This window comes from Petromyzon marinus, chromosome 54 (genome assembly GCF_048934315.1).
Source record: "Petromyzon marinus isolate PM22_M1 ecotype Great Lakes invasive population chromosome 54, UKy_Petmar_22M1.pri1.0, whole genome shotgun sequence".
NCBI classification, from domain to species: domain Eukaryota; kingdom Metazoa; phylum Chordata; class Hyperoartia; order Petromyzontiformes; family Petromyzontidae; genus Petromyzon; species Petromyzon marinus.
This window is the reverse complement of record NC_133720.1, coordinates 8,728,950-8,750,469: the sequence shown is the minus strand read 5'-3', so window position 1 is coordinate 8,750,469 and position 21,520 is coordinate 8,728,950. Positions and strand designations below refer to the sequence as shown.

The 21,520-nt window shown below is 51.7% G+C and overlaps 1 protein-coding gene across 1 annotated transcript in view; it reads left to right on the top strand.

The window, feature by feature from the left end:
- Positions 1–21,520, top strand: part of LOC116954069 (sodium-dependent neutral amino acid transporter B(0)AT3-like) — a 71,596-nt gene that overhangs the window by 37,514 nt on the left and 12,562 nt on the right. Inside the window, exons 4-11 of the mRNA XM_076052160.1 lie at positions 5,740–5,921; positions 6,152–6,262; positions 7,516–7,628; positions 13,141–13,269; positions 13,552–13,708; positions 16,402–16,470; positions 17,912–18,047; positions 18,572–18,731. Coding sequence (XP_075908275.1) covers positions 5,740–5,921; positions 6,152–6,262; positions 7,516–7,628; positions 13,141–13,269; positions 13,552–13,708; positions 16,402–16,470; positions 17,912–18,047; positions 18,572–18,731 — 1,057 coding nt within the window. The remainder of the gene's footprint in view (positions 1–5,739; positions 5,922–6,151; positions 6,263–7,515; positions 7,629–13,140; positions 13,270–13,551; positions 13,709–16,401; positions 16,471–17,911; positions 18,048–18,571; positions 18,732–21,520) is intronic.

Below are 21,520 nucleotides of genomic sequence, written 5' to 3'. Positions count from 1 at the left end.
TTTTTTTTCCATTCCCGAGGCATACAGAACGACGCTGCGTCAGGCGCATGGCCAGTTAGCGGCAATTTTTGACCCACCAACGCACGGCGGAAATTCGTAATGTGGAGTCAGGGGGAGACCGAGACCCCCCCTCGCCTTCCGCAGCGCACTACTGTCACTGGCCCAGCATGCGTACCCAAGGATGGAGCAGGCAGGACTGGATTCTCCAGTGCTAGAGAAACTGTTGACGCTGGCTCAGGAAATGAACGTTTTTTTGCCAGCCACCGAGGAAGATGACCTTTCCTCGATTCAGGTAGCCCGATGCATCCAGGCCCACTGTAACCCACGACGACGTGCCGGGGTTGAGGCCGGGGCTAGATTTCCGGGAGAAGAGGGCGACCAGGAGCACCAAGAGTCTCCCTGGCTCTGCACGTCGGATGGTTGGAGCCTGCGGGGGAGAGTCGGAGCGGGACGACGATGGGACCAGTGTGGGGGGACCTTTGCCCTCCACCATGGCGGGGCCCCGTTACCTGCTTCAGGTGTGACCTGCCTGGCCACATCTCCAGGGGCTGCCGTGCTGATTTGTGGAAGTTTTTCCCGGCTTCGTCGTCCTCCTCCCTGCTAGCCTCCCCTCCTCTGGGTTCTAAGGCAGGTCGCAATATGTCACACACCCGGCCGACACAGCCACCTCATGCATCCCCATTGCAGTCAGTGTCGGGTGCACACGCCATCGCCCCTCATAGGGATACAGGGTACGAAGGTGGTGCTTCGGTGCGTGATTGTTGGCCGCGGGGTCCGGGCAATGGACCGCACTGGCATGGCAGCGGGAGCGGGATCATCCACGGTAGGTGCATTTGTGCAGGGTGTTGTGGTGCGGATGCTCATAGACACGGAGGAGTCGCCACCTTGGTTTTTGAGTTTATTTTTAGGACTCTGCCGTCGACGGCGGGTTGCCTTAGTCTGGTAGATAATCCGTGTGTTGCCGCTAATGGCGGGAGTTTAGGCATTGCGGGTCAAATTAAGGCATCGATACGGATTGGCAATATTGAAAGGATGGGCCCGGTGTTGGTTTCATGTTCATTGGCGGTGCCTTGTTTATTGGGGATGTTTTTTTTTTTTAAAGGATTTTAGTTGACCAGGGTGGGGTTCTCTTAACCCCTTCGAATAGAGCAGTTCGTGGGCTCACTTTGATAGGGGCTCAGACAATAGTGAAGGGGGATCAGGAGCCCTTCCTGCAAGTATTAAATGCTGCGCTTGATATTGCGGTCATACAGGCTGGTACAGTGTTGGCCCATGCGACGGCTGCGTGTTGTGAGGATCCGGATAATGTGGCCACTCGGGTCATGGCCACGGTTGAACGGGAAGCGGTGTTGGATGACTCGTGGATGGATCCGTTTTTCATGGGTAATCCGGATTTGTCATGGGAGCAGAGGGGAGAGTTGCAGTGGGCCACATGTCCCTGATGCATCACCATATTGATATGGGTGGCGCCGCTTCCATTTACCAGAACTCATTTCAGTTTAGTACAAAAGAAAAGGACTACGTTTGTCAGGCGGTCAACGAGATGTTGACCGCCGATATAATCTCGACCAGTCCGTGGGGTGCTCCCATTGTCCTGGTTAAAAAGGACGAGAGTTTGCGGTTCTGTGTGGACTTTCGTAAATTGAATAAGGTCTTCGTGGCGGACGTGTATCCGCTCCTAACGATGGACAATTCATTGGATGCCCTGTCGGGGACACGGTTTTTCTCCACCCTGGATCGATTGTCAGGGTTTTGGCAGTTGCCCCTGGATGAAAGTTCAAAACCCAAAACCGCATTCTGGACACCGCAAAGGCTGTTTCAATTTAACGTGCTATCGATGGGGCTTCCTATGGCTCCGGCCACGTTTCAGCGACTTATAGAGTTGGTACTGTCGGGGCTGCAATGGGAGTCATGTCTGATCTATTTGGATGACGTAATTATCTTTGGCCGCACGTTCCAGGAACATCTGCAACAGTTGTGTGTGATATTTGTTAAAATGCGGGTGGCTAGTTTGAAATTAAAGCCGCAGAAATGTTACCTCTTGCAAAAATCGGTTTGATACCTGGGGCACATTGTTAGCGAGTCCGGGATCACCACGGACCCTGACAAGACTGCGTGCGTGCGTAAATGGCCAACCCCCACGTCGGTGGGTGAGGTCCGCAGTTTTGTGGGGTTCGTGTCGTATTACCGCCGCTTCATGCCCGGGTTTGTGACAATCGCGAAGCCGCTCCATGCTCTCACGGCAAAGAGCCAGAGGTTTTGGTGGGGGATGGAGGAGGAAGCCCCATTTGTTACGCTGCGCGACGGTCTCATGAATGCACCCCCCCCCCCCTTCGATATTCTGATTTCTCCTTGCCGTTTACGTTGGATACGGACGCCAGTTATACCGGGATCAGCACTGTGTTGTCACAGGTGGTTAATGGGATGGAGAGCGTGGTCACTTACGGGTGCTGTCCCCCGCCGAGCAGCACTATTATGTTATGCGCCGCGAGTTGTTGGCTATCGTGCACTTTGTACAACAGTACCACCCGTACCTCTACAGTAGGCAGTTTATGGTGCGCACAGATCACGCGGCTTTGCAATACGCACTACGCGTTGACCAGCCATATGTGCAACTCTTGCCATGATTGGAAATCTTGCAAGATTATTCATTCAAAGTCATCTATAGGAAAGGGTTACGCCACTGCAATGCGGACGCTCGGTCACGGTTATCGCTGAAGAGCCGGTGCATATGTTTGATGGGCGCCGGCCGTTGTAAGCAGGTGGATGCAAGGGAGCCGGGTGCCATAGTAGCATCGGTGGAAGCTTCGCCACCCGCACCGAGGATTGCGCGTGATAATACTATTGGTCTTGCGTATGAGGAATGGGGGTGCCCCCCAGGCGGAGGATGCCTCCTTACTAAAGTTGCAGCGCTGTGTTGATGCACCAAGCAATAGGAAGGGACTCCTTATGCGCTGGGATACGGAGGTACAGTGGTACTGTATCGTGGTGCCAACTGCTCTGTGGAGTAGAGTGGCCAGAGCTGCCCATGTGCGATTGATGCACCTAGGGGTGGATAATACGTTGGCTACTTTGAAGCAGCACTTATTTTGGCCCAGGATGGCAGAGGACGTTCACAACGTGCTCAAGGATTGTGTAGAATGTGCCCGCCGGAAGTCCCCACCAAGACTGACCCAGCCACCGCTGCAGTGCATTTGGGTGTCTCGTGTAAACGAGCTCATGGCCCTCGACATCTTTGAGCCATGTCCTACCACTCCGAGGGTAAATAAATTATTGCTGGTAGGGGTAGAGTACCTATTACGGTGGCCAGTGGCATGGCCTCTACCGGATCAGTCGGCGGTGTCCATTACGGCCGCATTACTGCATGGTGATGTATTAGATAAGGGGGCCTTGGAATGTCTCCTTACGGACCAGGGCCGAAATTCTTCTTCAAAGCTATTGCAAGAGGTATATGATTTGTTGAACCTCGCCCTACCATCCCCAGACTGACGGGATGGTAGAGCGTTTACATAGCACACTTATGTCCATGTTGTGTCAACAAGTCAATGAGGCACAGTCCGATTGGGAACTACATGTTCTGGGAGTTCTTGCGGCCTATAGGATGGCCCCTCATGCCTCTAGCGTATTCTCCCCATTGTTTTATGTACTGGAGAGAATGCGACCCCCCCCCCCCCATGGAAGCCCAGTTAAATAATGAGAGAAGCAAAAAGAGAGTCGCTGTGCTGGGACTGATGAGCCTCACCCTAAAGCGGGTGATGGAAGCACGGGAGGCGTCCCGGGGAAATTCGGCCAAATGGCAGGCTGCAAATGAGAAATTGGTCAGGCTTAAGGAATTGGAAATCGTGGAAACCTGGGGAGAGGGCATGGCTGCATTGCCCCCAGGTGCCCATGGGCATCTCCTAAATTACATAGGCCATGGCAGCGCCCAGTGGAGGTAATTGAGGTTAGGATGCCGCAGGGTGTATGGATCCAGGTTGGTCGCAGGCGTTGGTATGTGCACCCGTCACGACTAAAACCATATTTTCCACCTTATAAGGGAAATTCATCTCCACCATCTGATAGCCAGGTGTGTGATGTGTCCGACGGGGGCGGACGTACGATTACGGAGGTTGCGCCTCTGCGAGACTCCTCCATCCGCAGGATCCCAGGGCGTGACGCCCATGGAACCACTGGTGGTGCCGCCCATAGGCGGGCCGGGGTGGACAGTACAACCGCTACCCGCTTCTTCCTCTCCTCCATCTTTGTCCCGGGGGGGGAACCGCGCCCATTGGGCCAGCTGCGATTCACCCCCGAGGTCCCTCGGGGACCTGTGCTGGGTCCATACGATGGACCAGCGACAAGGACCCATTTCAAGATGGTTCGGTTCAGATGACCGCCCCTACTCGTCATTGGGTCACTGTTATTTTGGGGGCTGGTATGTTGCCATGCATTTTGAAGTGTTGTGTGGATATTGCGGTGTTCGTCGTCCCGCCGCGTGACGTATGGAGGTCAGCCGGGACGGCTGGGTTTTTTTCACGGGGGGGGGGGGAGGGGGGGGGGAGGTGATGTAGTGACGTGGGATGAGTCACTGGGAGATTGGTAGACATTAGAATTAGGGGTAACAGCTCGTTTTACCAGTTGCACCTGTGGGCAACGCACGGAGCAATCTCTTGGATGTCCCGATCCGGTGGGTGGTTATCTCCTAAAGGCTGTGAAGGCCGGAATAAAAGAGAGAAAGTACATCCTACTAGTGTCTGTGAATTAGTACACTACATAAGTTCTCACTAACAGCACATGCCCCAATTGTTAAGGTTATAGAGAGGATCTTTTTATTTGCCTCTGTGTGAGTGGAGGAGTTGCCTGGGCAATGTGCTTACGACCAGCTCCAGTTTTGCAGCGGAGGTCTCACTCCAATCAGTCAAGCTGCCGTTATGTCCTACTTTCTCTATTCTGGAGTCCTTTCAAGTAACATCTGTGCCGGTTTGAAACATTCAGGCTGGCCTGCTGCCCATGATGGTTTTAATCAGGCTGGATTGTGTGAGGCGCTCAGATCCTGGGAAAATCTGGACACAGGCCCATCATCAGTGAGCTCCTTCGGTAGGCAAGGCTGCCTTGGTTGGGTCATGTAGCCTGCATGCCCAGCCACCGCATGCCCAAGCAGCTTCTGTTTGGCCGCATAGAGCGGGCTAAACGGGCACGGCATGGGCTGGAGAAGAGATGGATTGATGCGGTATAAGAGGATGTGGAGCTGAGTGGATTTGCCAATGACCGATACCAGCAGCTGCTGCTTGGAAGTTTGAGGCAGTCGCCCTCCAGCAACAACAGAGGGCAGAGGAGCGCCGCTCACAACGACGAGCGGAGCGCCGCTCACAACGATGAGCGGCGCGCCGGGTGGATAAAACGCAGCAAGTTGGCACAGTGGGGAGCACAGGTGGTGCATTGGCCAGTCATCTCAGTAAGTCACCCTGTCTTGTGACCTACTGCCAGCGGGTCTTTGACACTTCACGTGGCCTTAAAGTGCACTTAGCCTGGCACAAGCGCTGAGGCAACATCGCCACTTAGTGGCAAATGTGTGGTTGGTGTGGTTGTTGAGTGCGTGGTTGTTGTGTGGTTGTATGCGTAGTTGTTGTTGTATGTGTGGTTGTTGAGTGTGTGGTTGTTGTATGTTTGATTGTTGTGCTTGTTGTTGTATGTTGTGTGGTTGTTTATGTTTGTGTGGTTGTTGAGTGTGGTTGTTGTTGTTGTTGTTGTGTGGCACAGGGTATGTGAGTGAGTGCGCCGACAGCTCCCCCGTGGACTACTTCTGGTACCGCGAGACGCTGAACATCAGCCCCAGCGTGGAGGAGAGCGGCGTGCCCCAGTGGTGGGTGCTGCTGTGCCACGTGGCCGCCTGGTCCATCGTCTACGTATGCACCATCCGGGGCATCGAGACCTCGGGCAAGGTGCGGGGGGGCATGGGGAGGTGATGATGACGATGTCGATGATGATGATGATGTTTGTGACGATGACGATGTTGATGTCCGTGATAATGACCATGTTGATAAAGATGATGCTCGTGATGATGATGTTCGTGATAATGACGATGTTGATGATGACGATGTTTGTGACGATGACGATGTTGATGATGTTCGTAATGATGATGATGATGATGACGATGCTTATGATGTGCCAGGCCGTCTACGTCACCGCTACCTTCCCCTACCTCGTCATCTTCATCTTTCTGGTGCGTGGACTCACGCTTGAGGGGGCAACCGACGGACTCGTCTACCTCTTCACTCCTGACGTGAGACTCCTCACCTCATCCTCACCATCATCTCACCTCATCAACTCCTCCTCACTACCTGCCACTTCCTCTTCACCACCTTCTTATCACCTCACTACCTCTTCACCACCACCTGACCTACCCACCTCTTCACAACCTCACCTACTCAGCAACTCCTCATCCTCCTGACACTGCATACACTCACCACCACCTCCTCAGGACTCAACCTCTTCACAGGGACGTGAGACTCACCGGTGACTCAACACAAAGTCAAAGATCCCCCGTATAACCTGTAACACTGTTAGGGCAAGTGCTGTTCGCGAGCACCTATAAAGGCCAGAACGGTACACGTGGGGGTAAGTGGTTCAGCACCACGCCCGACCGCCTTTGTCTCTCTAGTAGCGATGCTTATATACCGCACCGGGTAATTATTTGAGGTTGAGTCGACCACGGAGAGGCCCAAGACCGGTACATCTATTCGTCACAGGTGTTGGTGGCTGTGAGCGAGAATGGACCTCGGGTCGCCAGGTTCGTAGTGCATCACGTGAGCCACGACGCCAGTGGTTCTCAACCGGGGGTACGCGGCGGGGCCCTCGGGGCACGTGGCAATGTCCCTGAGGGCACGTGAGGTGGCTTTTAAATGTGAGAAATCTTACCATACGTGAGAGTCATTGGTGAATAATCATGTGTGAATCTGCTAATACAAAATAACTGCGATAAAATGTAAATCCACATGGTAACCTAGAAGGAGACAAAAGACCTTTCTCAACATATCGATCGTGAACAACGTGGGCTACCAGCAGAACCAGCAAGCACCAAAACGTTCCGTCGCGCATGCAGAACATCCGTTGAATTTTGTTTTATTCGTTTGCAGTTACTAGCCAGTTAGGATAACCTCACAAAATGAACAATTGTCTAAAATATCGATTTAAAGCTTTCGTGACTGCAGGGATTTATATTATTGGTTCTTTTGGTAAAGTCACATAGAAGGGAAGCAATAAAATAATAAAAATATGAAAATAAAACAATAAAATTATTGTTTTATGTTTTTATTATTTTATTGTTTCCCTTCTAAGTGACTTTACCGAAAGAACCAAGAATATAAAATATCGATGTTCATAATTCAAAACATGTATTTGTCAGAAAAACGTGGGAGCAGGCAAGGGGTGGGGGTGTAACTCAGTTGCCAACAAATGTTGAGAAGCACTAGTCTCTACACCAGTGACCACAGCAGACACTCACCACATCCTCCACCACCCTGCCACCATCCCCAGCTCGAGGTTCTCAAGAACCCCAAGGTGTGGCTGGATGCCTCCACCCAGATCTTCTACTCGCTGTCGCTGGCGTTCGGCGGTCTCATCGCCTTCTCCAGCTACAATCCGATCCGGTGTGGACAAACAGACAACCCTACAACACACAAGCCTCCAACACATACACAACCCTCCAACACACACATACACACACAACCCTCCAACACACACACACACAACCCTCCAACACACACACACACAACCCTCCAACACACACACAAAAAACCCTCCAACACACACACACACACACAACCCTCCAACACACATACACACACAACCCTCCAACACACACAAAAAACCCTCCAACACACACACACACACAACCCTCCAACACACATACACACACAACCCTCCAACACACACACACAACCCTCCAACACACACACACAACCCTCCAACACACACACAATCCTCCAACACACACACAACCCTCCAACACACACACACACAACCCTCCAACACATACACAACCCTCCAACACACATATACACACACAACCCTCCAACACACGGACACAACCCTCCAACACACACACAATCCTCCAACACACACACACACAACCATCCAACACACACACAACCCTCCAACACACGCAAAAAAACGCTCCAACACACACACACACACAACCCTCCAACACACACACAATCCTCCAACACACACACAATCCTCCAACACACACACACACACAACCCTCCAACACACACACACAACCCTCCAACACACACAAAAAACCCTCCAACACACACGCGCACACAACCCTCCAACACACACACACAACCCTCCAACACACACACACAACCCTCCAACACACACACAACCCTCCAAAACACACACAACCCTCCAAGACACACACATAACCCTGCAAGACACACACATAACCCTCCAACACACATACAACCCTCCAACACACACACACATAATCCTCCAACACACACACAATCCTCCAACACACACACAACCCTCCAACACACACAACCCTCCAACACACACACACAATCCTCCAACACACACACAATCCTCCAACACACACACACAACCCTCCAACACACACACAACCCTCCAACACACACAAAAAACCCTCCAACAAACACAGACACAACCCTCCAACACAAACACACACAACCCTCGAACACACACACACAACCCTCCAACCCACACACAATCCTCCAACACACATACACAACCCTCCAACACACACACAATCCTCCAACACACACACACACACAACCCTCCAACACACACACAACCATCCAATACACACAAAAAACCCTCCAACACACACACACACAACCCTCCAACACACACACACACAACCCTCCAACACACACACACACAACCCTTCAAACACACACACAACCCTCCAACACACACACACAACCCTCCAACACACACACAACCCTCCAACACACACACACAACCCTCCAACACACACACAACCCTCCAACACACACACAACCCTCCAACACACACACAACCCTCCATCACACACACAACCCTCCAACACACACACACAACCCTCCAACACACACACACAACCCTCCAACACACACACAACCCTCCAACACACACACACAACCCTCCAACACACACACACAACCATCCAACACACACACACACAACCATCCAACACACACACACACAACCCTCCAACACACACACAACCCTCCAACACACACACAACCCTCCAACACACACACAACCCTCCAACACACACACAACCCTCCAACACACACACACAACCCTCCAACACACACACACAACCCTCCAACACACACACAACCCTCCAACACACACACAACCCTCCAAAACACACACACAACCCTGCAAGACACACACATAACCCTCCAACACACACATAACCCTCCAACACACACATAACCCTCCAACACACATACAACCCTCCAACACACACACACACACAATCCTCCAACACACACACAACCCTCCAACACACACACACAACCCTCCAACACACACACAATCCTCCAACACACACACAATCCTCCAACACACACACACACAACCCTCCAACACACACACAACCCTCGAACACACACACAAAAAACCCTCGAACACACACACACACAACCCTCCAACACACACACAATCCTCCAACACACACATACACACACAACCCTCCAACACACACACACAACCCTCCAACACACGCACACAACCCTCCAACCCACACACAATCCTCCAACACACATACACAACCCTCCAACACACACACAATCCTCCAACACACACACACACACAACCCTCCAACACACACACAACCCTCCAACACACACACAACCATCCAATACACACAAAACCCTCCAACACACACACAACCCTCCAACACACACACAACCCTCCAACACACACACGCACACAACCCTCCAACACACACACACACAACCCTCCAACACACACACACACACACAACCCTCCAACACACACACACAACCCTCCAACACACACACACACAACCCTTCAAACACACACACACAACCCTCCAACACACACACATAACCCTCCAACACACACACACAACCCTCCAACACACACACACAACCCTCCAACACACACACACAACCCTCCAACACACACACACAACCCTCCAACACACACACAACCCTCCAAGACACACACACAACCCTCCAACACACACACAACCCTCCAACACACACACACACAACCCTCCAACACACACACACAACCCTCCAACACACACACAACCCTCCAACACACACACACAACCCTCCAACACACACACACAACTCTCCAACACACACACACAACCCTCCAAGACACACAACCCTCCAACACACACACACACAACCCTCCAACACACACACACACAACCCTCCAACACACACACACAACGCTCCAACACACACACACAACCCTCCAACACACACACACAAAACCCTCCAACACACACACGCAACCCTCCAACACACACACGCACACAACCCTCCAACACACACACGCACACAACGCTCCAACACACACATGCACACAACCCTCGAACACACACGCACACAACCCTCCAACACACGCACACAACCCTCCAACACACGCACACAACCCTCCAACACACACACAACTCTCCAACAGAAACACACATCCCTGCAACACACACACAACCCTCCAACACACACATCCCTGCAACACACACACAACCCTCCAACACACACAACCCTCCAACACACACACAATCCTCCAACACACACACATACAACCCTCCAACACACACACACACAACCCTCCAACACACACACACACAACCCTCCAACACACACACAACCCTCCAACACACACACAACCCTCCAACACACACACACAACCCTCCAACACACACATACAACCCTCCAACACACACACACAACCGTCCAACACACACACAACCCTCCAACACACACACACACATAACCCTCTAACACACACACACAACCCTCCAACACACACACACAACCCTCCAACACACACACACAACCCTCCAACACACACACACAACCCTCCAACCCACACACAATCCTCCAACACACATACACAACCCTCCAACACACACACAATCCTCCAACACACACACACACACAACCCTCCAACACACACACAACCATCCAATACACACAAAAAACCCTCCAACACACACACACAACCCTCCAACACACACACGCACACAACCCTCCAACACACACACACACAACCCTCCAACACACACACACACAACCCTCCAACACACACACACACAACCCTCCAACACACACACACAACCCTCCAACACACACACACACAACCCTTCAAACACACACACACAACCCTCCAACACACACACACAACCCTCCAACACACACACACAACCCTCCAACACACACACAACCCTCCAACACACACACAACCCTCCAACACACACACACAACCCTCCAACACACACACACACACAACCCTCCAACACACACACACAACCCTCCAAGACACACACACAACCCTCCAACACACACACAACCCTCCAACACACACACACAACCCTCCAACACACACACACAACCCTCCAACACACACACAACCCTCCAACACACACACACAACTCTCCAACACACACACACAACCCTCCAACACACACACACAACCCTCCAACACACACACAACCCTCCAACACACACACGCACAACCCTCCAACACACACATGCACAACCCTCCAACACACACACGCAACCCTCCAACACACACACGCAACCCTCCAACACACGCACACAACCCTCCAACACACACACGCACACAAAGCTCCAACACACACATGCACACAACCCTCGAACACACACACACAACCCTCCAACACACGCACACAACCCTCCAACACACACACACAACCATCCAACACACACACAACCATCCAACACACACACAACTCTCCAACACACACACACATCCCTGCAACACACACACAACCCTCCAACACACACAACCCTCCAACACACACAACCCTCCAACACACACAACCCTCCAACACACACAACCCTCCAACACACACAACCCTCCAACACACACACAACCCTCCAACACACACACAATCCTCCAACACACACACACAACCCGCCAACACACACACAACTCGCCAACACACACACACAACCCTCCAAGACACACAACCCTCCAACACACACACACACAACCCTCCAACACACACACACACAACCCTCCAACACACACACACACAACGCTCCAACACACACACACAACCCTCCAACACACACACAAAACCCTCCAACACACACACGCAACTCTCCAACACACACACGCACACAACCCTCCAACACACACACGCACACAACGCTCCAACACACACATGCACACAACCCTCGAACACACACACACACAACCCTCCAACACACGCACACAACCCTCCAACACACACACACAACCATCCAACACACACACAACCATCCAACACACACACACATCCCTGCAACACACACACACAACCCTCCAACACACACAACCCTCCAACACACACACAACCCTCCAACACACACACACACAACCCTCCAACACACACACAACCCTCCAACACACACACACAACCCTCCAACACACACACACAACCCTCCAACACACACATACAACCCTCCAACACACACACACACAACCCTCCAACACACACACACACACAACCCTCCAACACACACAACCCTCCAACACACACACAGCTTCTGTTTAGCCGCATAGAGGGGGCTACATGGGCGCGGCACGGGCTAGAGAAGAGATGGAGTGATGTGGTACAGGAGGACGTGGAGCTGAGTGGACTTGCTGATGACTGGAGTTGCGTCTTTGGCGATCGTGGGTACAAACTCGGCGACCCCAGTTTGATTCCCGCTCAATGCCAACACCAGTGATGAATATCTGAACCTGTCCTAGGCCTCCCCTAGGTCTACTCGGCCTCAAATAAGCACCTGGTGCGTTGTGTATACATCAGCGCTGGGGAGACGAAGACGGCCGGGCGTGGTGCCGGCAAACCCATCCCGTTGTGTGCTGGCTAACAGCACTTTCCCCAACAATGTGTGATGAGGCTCAACGGGAGGTCTTTGTCTTTGGCTGCAGGAACGACTGCGAGGTGGACGCGGTGACCATCGCTTGCATCAACAGCGGGACCTCGCTCTTCGCCTCCATCCCCATCTTCAGCATCCTGGGCTTCAAGGCCACCATGGCCTTTAACGGCTGCCTCGATGGGTGGGTGGGGGCGGTGTAAGGGACGGGAGGTTGGTGGGGGGTGGGGGACGGGAGGTGGGGGTGAGTGGAGGTACTGGGTGGGGGGGGGGGTTTGGGGAACGGGGAAGAGGGGAGGGGTGGGTAGGGAAGGGTGCTGGGGTAGAGTGGGAGCTGGGTGTTGTAACTTTTTGACCCTGTGCCCCTGCTGGACATGGGTGAAATGAAGCTTCATGGTTCATCAGATAAATCAAGAAAATGATCGTGGATGGTTGGTGTGCCCCCACCACCCCCGCTCCCCCCCAGGAACATCCTGTCCCTGGTGAACGAGTTCGACCTGCCCGAGGGGAACATCACGCGGGCCTCCTACGAAGCCGACCTCGCCGCACTTAATTCCACGTGGCCAGGCCGCGTGGATGCACTCGACCTGCGCTACTGCGACCTCCAGGACTTCCTCAACCAGGTGGGGGGAGGGGATTGTGAGTGGGTGCGGTGGCTGGAGGGTACAGTGAGGGGAAAAAAGTATTTGATCCCCTGCTGATTTTGTACGTTTGCCCACTGACAAAGAAATGATCAGTCTAGAATTTTAATGGTAGGTTTATTTGAACAGTGAGATACAGAATAACAACAAAAAAATCCAGAAAAACGCATGTCAAAAATGTTATAAATTGATTTTCATTTTAATGAGGGAAATAAGTATTTGACCCCTCTGCAAAACATGACTTAGTACTTGGTGGCAAAACCCTTGTTGGCAATCACAGAGGTCAGACGTTTCTTGTAGTTGGCCACCAGGTTTGCACACATCTCAGGAGGGATTTTGTCCCACTCCTCTTTGCAGATCTTCTCCAAGTCATTAAGGTTTCGAGGCTGACGTTTGGCAACTCGAACCTTCAGCTCCCTCCACAGATTTTCTATGGGATTAAGGTCTGGAGACTGGCTAGGCCACTACAGGATCTTAATGTGCTTCTTCTTGAGCCACTCCTTTGTTGCCTTGGCCGTGTGTTTTGGGTCATTGTCATGCTGGAATACCCATCCACGACCCATTTTCAATGCCCTGGCTGAGGGAAGGAGGTTCTCACCCAAGATATGACGGTACATGGCCCCGTCCATCGTCCCTTTGATGCGGTGAAGTTGTCCTATCCCCTTAGCAGAAAAAAACACCCCCAAAGCATAATGTTTCCACCTCCATGTTTGACGGTGGGGATGGTGTTCTTGGGGTCATAGGCAGCATTCCTCCTCCTCCAAACACGGCGAGTTGAGTTGATGCCAAAGAGCTCCATTTTGGTCTCATCTGACCACAACACTTTCACTGAGTTGTCCTCTGAATCATTCAGATGTTCATTGGCAAACTTCAGACGGGCATGTATATGTGCTTTCTTGAGCAGGGGGACCTTGTGGGTGCTGCAGGATTTCAGTCCTTCACGGTGTAGTGTGTTACCAATTGTTTTCTTGGTGACTATAGTCCCAGCTGCCTTGAGATCATTGACAAGATCCTCCCGTGTAGTTCTGGGCTGATTCCTCACCGTTCTCATGATCATTGCAACTCCACGAGGTGAGATCTTGCATGGAGCCCCAGGCCGAGGGAGATTGACAGTTCTTTTGTGTAATAATAGGGGTTTTCCCCTTTTTTCTGGCAACAAAACTGAAACCTTTTTACAAGGATTCATATATGCATTAACCACAATACCTGCAGTCAAAATGCAAACAAAAAACATACTATGATAATATATGCATTGTCCTTGAAACTGATTGCATTGTCCTTGAAACTGATTGGTCCACACCAAGGGACGGCTTTCTTTAGAAAGCATATATTATCATAGTATGTTTTTTGTTTGCATTTTGACTGCAAGTATTGTGGTTAATGCAGATATGAATCCTTGTAAAAAGTTTCAGTTTTCTTGCCAGAAAAAAGGGGAAAACCCTATTATTACATTTTGGTACTCGCAAAGGAGGTCTAATGATGAGGAAGTTCTTTTGTGTTTCTTCCATTTGCGAATAATCGCACAAACTGTTGTCACCTTCTCACCAAGCTGCTTGGAAATGGTCTTATAGCCCATTCCAGCCTTGTGTACAGTAACTCCTGTATGGAAGTTGAGGAAGCAGGGACCTCCAGGAGTCTCTCACAAAGTTGGGACACCACGGGGGAGTCGGTAGGCTTCTAAACGAGACTAAAACCACAAACTATTTTTTATTTGACCAGGTAAGGCCCTTACTCGGCTTTGTAGCTATTTTCAGAACTGACATGTCCTCGAATGAGAGCTCAACAAAGTGGCTTATCATCATCATCATCACGTGGGAAGGTATCACAGCCAAATGTCCTAAATGCATGTCGATTCTAAACGTGGAGGGAAAACCCGGAGGACCTGGAGAAAAATCCACGCGACCACGGGGAGAGAGACATGCAAACTCCAAAAATACAGCAGGCGTCAGGGTTGGGATGGAACCCACGACCTCCTGTATAGCAGGCGAGGTAGTCAACATCTCCCAGGGTTGGGATGGAACCCACGACCTCCTGTATAGCAGGCGAGGTAGCGACCATCTCACCACCGTGGCGCCCCTGCTCGGGGTGTTGCAACAATGAACGGGACTGGAGAGAGGGACTGCTGGGGAGGGACGGTGGGGGGGGAGTTCGCGGGGCTTGGGGACGATGGGGAGGGGGCCTCAGCTGCGGTTCGTAAATTCTGGAACCTCCTGAGTCAAGGTCGAAAATGCCGTAAAAGCCATCGGATGTATGGACCGAAGGTCCTGATGGTGTCTCTGGGAACACGGAGTTGAGCTCTCGTGCCCTCGTGGAGGCTACGCCCCACGCACCCACAGCTGGTGACGATCACTCCGTAGTGTGGACCGGGAGAGGCTCCTTGCCGATTACATATGCAGGCAACGCACCTGCGGCATTTGGTTCCAGCAAGGCTGTCTGATGCAGCGTCTCCTCGGCAGTTCGTAACCGGGGCGGAGTTTCGCCTGCGTTTTTGAACCAATACTGCCGATGAAATGCGCTCGCAGACAGCAGAAGACCGTGTGTGTGTGGGGCTGATGGGATGTGAAAAACGCGCAATTGTATTTGCTTTGTGGAGGGAGGAGACTTGGGAAGGATGTGAGTTGTCTGCTCGTTAGGCGTAGTAATCCCCTCCCCTCCCCCTCCTCCCCCCCTGCCAGGCTGCATCTGGGACTGGCCTGGCCTTCATCATCTTCACAGAAGCCATCGTTAACATGCCCGGCTCCCAGGTGAACACGCCCAGAGGTCACTCACTCGCAGGGGTCATTCACTCGCAGGGGTCACTTACTCAGTCACTCACACGCAGGGGTCACTCACTCGCAGAGTCACTCACTCGCAGGGGTCACTCAGAGTCACTCACTCCCAGGGGTCACTCACTCGCAGAGTCACTCACTCGCAGGGTCACTCGCTCAGAGTCACTCACTCAGAGTCACTCACTCCCAGGGGTCACTCACTCGCAGAGTCACTCACTCAGAGTCACTCACTCCCAGGGGTCACTCACTCGCAGGGGTCACTCACTCAGAGTCACTCACTCCCAGGGGTCACTCACTCCCAGGGGTCACTCAATCACAGAGTCACTCACTCCCAGGGGTCACTCACTCGCAGAGTCACTCACGCAGAGTCACTCACGCAGAGTCACTCACGCAGAGTCACTCACGCAGAGTCACTCACTCAGTCACTCGCAAGGGTCACTCACTCAGAGTCACTCACTCAGAGTCACTCACTCGCAGGGGTCACTCACTCGCAGAGTCACTCACGCAGAGTCACTCACTCAGTCACTCGCAAGGGTCACTCACTCACGGGGTGACTCACTCAGAGTCACTTACTCGCAGGGTCACTCACTCGCAGGGTCACTCATTCAGAGTCACTCACTCGCAGGGGTCACTAACTCAGAGTCACTCACTCCCAGGGGTCACTCACTCGCAGAGTCACTCACGCAGAGTCACTCACTCAGAGTCACTCACAAGGGTCACTCACTCACGGGGTGACTCACTCAGAGTCACTCACTCGCAGGGTCACTCAATCGCAGGGTCACTCACTCATAGTCACTCACTCAGTCACTCACTCGCAGGGTCACTCACTCGCAGGGGTCACTCACTCGCAGAGTCACTCACTCAGAGCCACTCACTCGCAGAGTCACTCACTCAGAGTCACTCACTCGCAGGGTCACTCACTCGCAGGGTTACTCACTCGCAGGAGTCACTCACTCAGTCACTCACTCGCAGAGTCACTCACTCAGAGTCACTCACTCAGAGTAACTCACTCGCAGGGTCACTCACTCGCAGGGGTCACTCACTCAGTCACTCACTCGCAGAGTCACTAACTCAGAGTCACTAACTCAGAGTCACTCACTCCCAGGGGTCACTCACTCACGGGGTGACTCACTCGCAGGGGTCACTCACTCGCAGGGGTCACTCACTCACGGGGTGACTCACTCAGAGTCACTCACAGAGTCACTCACTCAGTCACTCACTCGCAGGGGTCACTCACTCGCAGGGGTCACTCACTCGCAGGGGTCACTCACTCGCAGGGGTCACTCACTCACGGGGTGACTCACTCAGAGTCACTCACTCTGAGTCACTCACTCGCACGCCCCTCCGGTGCGGACCCGGCACCCCCGGCTCGGCCATCGTGAGCCTCTGACCACTGGTGCATGTGGCGTGGCCGCAGGTGTGGTCGGTGCTCTTCTTCATCATGCTCTTTATGCTGGGCCTCTCCACCATGTTCGGCAACATTGAGGGGATTATCAACCCGCTCACGGACCTCGGAGTCATCCCCAAGTCCATGCCCAAGGAGGCCGTCACAGGTACCTCGCTCGGTACCGCACGGCGATGATGGTGGCTATGGTGGTGCTGATGATTTTGTGCTGCCAATGAAGAGCGACCCTGAGAGATCGATATTAACGTGTTTGGGCCGTTCAAGTGCTTTTTGGCAAATTACAAACTCACCCATCTAGCCTCTCACCCATCCGCCCACTTATCCATCCACCCACCCATTGATCCATTCATCCACCCACTCGCTCTCCTTTTCACCGACTCACTACACCCACGCACACACTCACTCATCCACTCACTGACCCACCCACTCACTCACTCGGTCACTCACCCAAGAGGAGGCCATTGTGTGCCGTCATCACGAATCCAAATCCGAGCAGGATTCCACAGAGCATGGCCATCGACTCCCCTGGCACTGCAAACACATGGCAGGACCCTCCTGAACAAGGGTCGTGGGACTCGGGCGAAGCTTCCATGGGTAATTCAATTGGAGTGACGATGATGATCACGACGATGATTTGTGGCGGGTATGGTGGTGGTGGCGGCGGCTGTGTAGGTTTGCTGTGCCTGGCGTGCATGCTGCTTGGCCTGGTGTTCACGCTGAGCTCAGGGAACTACTGGCTCACCGTCTTCGACAACTATGCCGGCTCAGTGCCGCTGCTCATCATCGCCTTTTTCGAGGTCATCGGCGTCGTCTACCTCTATGGCTACGACAGGTAGCGCCCTGCCCCCCCCTCCCATCTACCTCTACAGCTACAACAGGTAGCGCCCCCCCCCCATCATCAAAATTGCCGCTACAACCGGGGGCCACATCACCAGCCACGCCCATCCTCGCAAACTGGTGGCCGCTGGTAGGATCCACTGGTGCTGTCCACTGATGGTGCCCACTGATTCCCGTCTGCCTTGACTAAAACACAGTCACTCAGCACAGGGCCCGACGGCCCTTAAACACCAAGCGGCTAGCAACAAATAGCACTAACAACGTTGTAATGAGAATAGAGAAGTCACGTCTCGAATTGAAAGAGGTTCTTGTTGTGAGCGCTGGGGTAAAAGGGACGATGGTGGTGGTGGTGATGGGGAAGGGGATTCCAGAGTGGAGCAGAGCGAGGGAAAAAGCCGAGAGAGAAGAGAGATGACCTGCAGTGTGGTGAGTTGGTGGGTGGGTAACTAGATGGGTGATTGGGTGGGTTAGGTAGGGTGTTGTTGTATGTTGAGCGGTCGTGCAGCAGTTAGTGGATTGCATTACGAACCCGGCGACCTGGGTTCGATTCCTGTTCACGGCCAACACTAGTGACAAATATAATAACCCATCCTCAAATAACACTGGTCTACAGCCAAAATGCTTAAGAAATAAATGTAGTCCACTACAAATTACGGGTCACTGAGAATGAAAATGATGCTTAAAATTGTTGATTGGCTCTAGTCTTCAAGATGTGCTACTGGGTCAGTATATACAACCCTTGATTTGGGAATTACGGAGGATAAGTGAGTTATAGACCAGAATTACTAAAATACATATTTGACTGGATCTATGAATACATCTATGACTGGGTTTGGACAGTACTTGCGTTTTGAGCAAAACAATGAATGATGTAATCTGAACCTGGTGTTGCGTCATACATGATATGAATTGCATCATGTTATTTCTAGAAGTCATGGATAATGTAATCATAACGAGGCTAGTGTAAACGGCCAGTCCTATCCCTCTCCTCCCGTGTTCGTTACGAGGAGACAGGCCGGTTAATAAGTACAAAAAAACAACAACAATAATAGCAGATGAGTTCGGAGGCGATGAATAGATACACTGCATTGTGTTCTGCCCTCCTTCTGAGAATTGGATGACTCCACCACCAAGGGACACCAGATTTTGTGACTGCAACTCTTTATTTCAAGTGTTCCTCTGAGGAGCATTCCTGCATCTGTCATTATGACCAGATGCACAGCAATCAACCCCAATTCACGCCACCTCACTGCTTAACCCCTCTACTGTGTGGCATCCACCCGAATCTGAATAGGTGCCCTGTACCCTGAATTGATTACTCTACTGGTGGGCGTGGCCTACTGTGCACTCACGTGACCCTATGGGCCTAATCCATGGTCAGTATTACTTTCATTCACAATTATACTTGTGGTTCATTTACATTAAGCTCATACCGACACCACTTACATCCCTCTGCTGAACAAATTACCATACATCAGCTCTAGAAATCATACAGTGCCGTGCTCTCTTATTTGTCAGTGTTTGATTTTGCAAAGAGGCATTTCTATTTAGCCAAAGCGAGCAGAGATGCCTCGTACTTGTGTGAACAAAGCAGATAACGTCTGCTATGTTTGCGGTGAAATTACCTTTCATCACAAAAGCGCGCTATAACCACTGGTTAAGAAAGCCTATCACCTTTATTTTGGCTGCAAAATTGAAGATCAGAACAAGAAGTAGGCCCCACACATATGCTGCAACACTTGTGCAACAAATCTTTACCAGTGGTTGAACATAAAAAGCAAATGTATGCCTTTTTGCAGTGCCAATGATTTGGACAGAGCCAACAGATCATATCAGCAATTGTTACCTCTTCACCTCCAGTTGGACTGCCGGGTCCTGATGCACCAGAATTATTCTCACTTGAGTCAGAAGAGGAAGAGAATGAAACTTCTGGTCCTGAACCATCAAGGTCACATGACCCAGATTTTCTCCCATCCTCCTCCTCTGAACCACACCTCATAACACAAGGTGAACTTAAAGACTTTGTCAGGGATTTGGAACTACCCAAGAGTAAGACAGAGCTGTTGGGCTCTAGACTGCACCAGTGGAATCTCCTGGCAGGTGATGTTAGGGTTTCCATGTTCTGTGACTGTCAAAAGGATCTTGTCCCATTCTTCATGTAAGGTGATCTTGTAGCATGCAACAGCATCGATGGTGTGATGGTAGCCCTCAACATCGTTCATGATCCAGATGAGTGGAGACTGTTCATTAATTCATCGAAGATGTTTTGCTACATAATGGCAATGTTTTTCCATCAATTCCAGTTGGTCACGCAGTCCATATGAAAGAAACCTATGATAACATGAACCATTTTTGAGGTGCATAAACAATGACCAACATCAGTGGCAGCTTTGTGGCGATTTGACACTGTTTGAGACTAAGCTCTAAAGACTAGGCTCTAAAGAAAGCTGTCTCTGGTGCGGACCAATCCGTTTCAAAGACAATGCATATACTGTCAGAGCATGTTTTTTTGCCTGCATCTTCACCACAAGAATATGTGGTTAATGCAGACGTGATTCCTTGCAAAGGTTTCAGTTTGTTGTTTTAGCATCTTAACATGACTGTTTTATTCCCAGAAAGGGGAAACCCGATTATCACGATTTAAAGGTTGTTGCTGTCTTGCTTGGTCTGCAGACTGGATACACAAATTACTGCTGTTTTCTCTGCGAATGGGATAGTCTTGCGAGAGATTCCCACTACATCAAGATAGATTGGCCACTCTGACAGTCATTGGAGCCTGGGAGG